Genomic DNA, 2213 nt, shown 5'->3' with positions numbered 1-2213 from the left:
TTCATTTTCATTTTCATTTTCCAAATCTCTGACTGGGCGGCTAGACAGGGAGAGGAGCTTCGGTGGGTGGCTGTGGCTGGTTCTGGTCGAGTGGGGCGTCCTTCTCGCCGAGCTCGTTCTTCTTCCTCCTCAGACTCGGCCAGCCGCCCATCTCGGGATCCCCGGTGAACGCCGTCTTCGTTTGGACCCGAAAGTAGAGAGTGAGACGTGCGCGTCAAGGAGGAGGGCAAGACAAGAAGAGGAGAGGGCGTACAATGCAGAGGTAGACGCCCATGAAGATGGGCACGCCCAGTAGCATGAGGCCCCACAAGGGGGCGAAGAAGAAAGTGATAGCCGCCGCCGCCGAGCACGAGACCACAAGAATGGTCGCCAGGACCAGTCGCTTCAACAGGCACACCATCATCGCTTTGGGCGGTTCTTTGTTTGTTTGGTGGTGGTGGTTGGTGGTGGTGGTGTGGTTGGGCTCGAGGTGGGTGTGCTGGGGGTTGGAGAGGGGTGAGAATGAAGAAGAGGCCAAAACTCGTGATCTGCTGGCAGACCTAGGCACGCCTAGGTAAGCACGGACCAATGCCATGGCAGTGGATGTGCGGATTAGGCCAGAGTGGTCCAACTGCTGCAGGTGACAGCCTCCTAAAAACGAGTGTGGGCGGGTCTGGGGGAGGTGCCGGTTCAAAGCGGTTGGGCCATCTGCGCTCGAATGAAGTTCCAGGTACGTGCGGGAGGGTAGCCAACGGGTTCGCCTGACTAAGTCCGGGCGTGACAGTGTTGGCAACCGCGCTCCACTCAAGAGGCATCGTGCTCAGCAAGCACTGGCCAATGGCGTAAAGCCGAACTAACCATTTTTTCTTTCCATTTCTTAACATTTCTCTTCTTCTTCAAAGACGAAGATGGAGGCAGAGCAGCATGGAGCCAGAGAAGGCCACCAGCAAGCCTCTGCTGGACACGACGATGATACTCCTGGACAAAGCTCAGGTGACTTCCTGTCGCTCCTCAAATCTTTTCATCATTTTATTCGATTTCTTTTTTTAACCATGTTCTTTAAATCCAAAATCAACTGTAGGCCAGGCCAAGCAAAATCGAGGGCACGAAACGACGTCAGGTGACCTCGGCCACGACCGACGCGTTGGGGACCACGAGGATCCGACGTCTCTAACTGCATTATCTTCATCTTCATCTTTTACCTCTACGCCGCCATCTTCGCCACAACTGAGCTCCTGGCGATCCGCGGGGGCGAGCGGCGGCGGGCGGCTGTTCCCCGTGGTGCAGTACCTGCGCGAGGAACTCGGGTCGGACTACCTCCCGCCCGACCCCACCCTCCTCCTCAAGCAGCGCGAGATACACAACTTCTTCCAGGCACCCATCGGCCTCGAAAAGGTAGTGCTGCCCTGTCCCAGCTGCTCAGTTCTGCACACAGCTCCTGGCACTCATGTCGTGTGTGCGGTGTGTGCGTGTTGTGTGCAATGTGTGCGGTGTGTGCGGTGCAGTTATTGTTTCTGGGGTTCTTTATATGCCTGGACTCGTTCCTGTTCGTCTTTACATTCCTTCCTCCGCGCGTGTTTCTGGGCACGCTGCGCCTCGTCTGGGCTCTCTTCACCGGACGGTATGCCACCATCACCGCCGCGCCGATGACCTCACCACGCGCTCACCTTGTGTGTGTGTGTGTGTGTGTGTGTGTGTGTGTGTGTGTGTGTGGGTCGCAGGCCAGTGAAGGCGACGTCCAAGTACGACCTCATGCGTGGCGCAATTCTGCTCGGGTCGTGCTGGGTGCTGGCGCACATCGACATCAGCATGGCCTACCACTACATCCGCGGCCAGGCCGTCTTCAAACTCTACGTCATCTTCAACCTGCTCGAGGTCCTCTTCTTCTTCTTCTTGTCCTCAAACACCTTCTAGCCGTGCCTCACATGTGCGATGGTGTGTGCGTGTGCGATGGTGTGTGCGTGTGCGGTGTTGTACAGGTGGTGGACAAGTTGTGCTGCGCGTTCGGGCAGGACATATTCGACGCCCTCTTCAGCCGCGTGAATGCGTCGACCCGGGCGTCGTCCACGCTCCACTCCATCTTCTTCCTCTTCCCCCATTTCCTCATCGCCGCCGCCTACAATGGTTCGTGCCACTCTCAGGACCTAAAGACGCATCAAATGCTTACGTGTGTGTGTCGTGTGTGTGTGTGTGTGTGTAGCGCTGCTATTCGCGTGGTGCTGCTCGACAGATGA

General features: G+C 57.2%; 2 protein-coding genes across 2 annotated transcripts in view; one reads left to right on the top strand and one right to left on the bottom strand.

Moving 5' to 3' along the window:
• Nucleotides 1–400, bottom strand: part of ACA1_261980 (defective in cullin neddylation 1, putative) — a gene marked incomplete at both ends in the record, with an annotated part of 1620 nt that extends 1220 nt beyond the window's left edge. The window contains 2 exons of the mRNA XM_004341217.1: nucleotides 47–175; nucleotides 254–400. Coding sequence (XP_004341265.1) covers nucleotides 47–175; nucleotides 254–400 — 276 coding nt within the window. The remainder of the gene's footprint in view (nucleotides 1–46; nucleotides 176–253) is intronic.
• A 503-nt stretch (nucleotides 401–903) lies between these two features.
• Nucleotides 904–2213, top strand: ACA1_261970 (uncharacterized protein; the record flags this gene model as incomplete). The annotated part of the gene is made up of 6 exons (XM_004341216.1): nucleotides 904–972; nucleotides 1066–1374; nucleotides 1485–1600; nucleotides 1701–1854; nucleotides 1959–2146; nucleotides 2180–2213. 6 exons carry the CDS (start codon nucleotides 904–906, stop codon nucleotides 2211–2213), a joined length of 870 nt encoding a protein of 289 aa, XP_004341264.1.

The sequence above is a fragment of the Acanthamoeba castellanii genome (genome assembly GCF_000313135.1).
Source record: "Acanthamoeba castellanii str. Neff unplaced genomic scaffold scf7180000084770, whole genome shotgun sequence".
Classification (NCBI taxonomy): Eukaryota; Discosea; order Longamoebia; family Acanthamoebidae; genus Acanthamoeba; species Acanthamoeba castellanii.
This window is presented reverse-complemented; position numbering and strand designations above follow the sequence as displayed.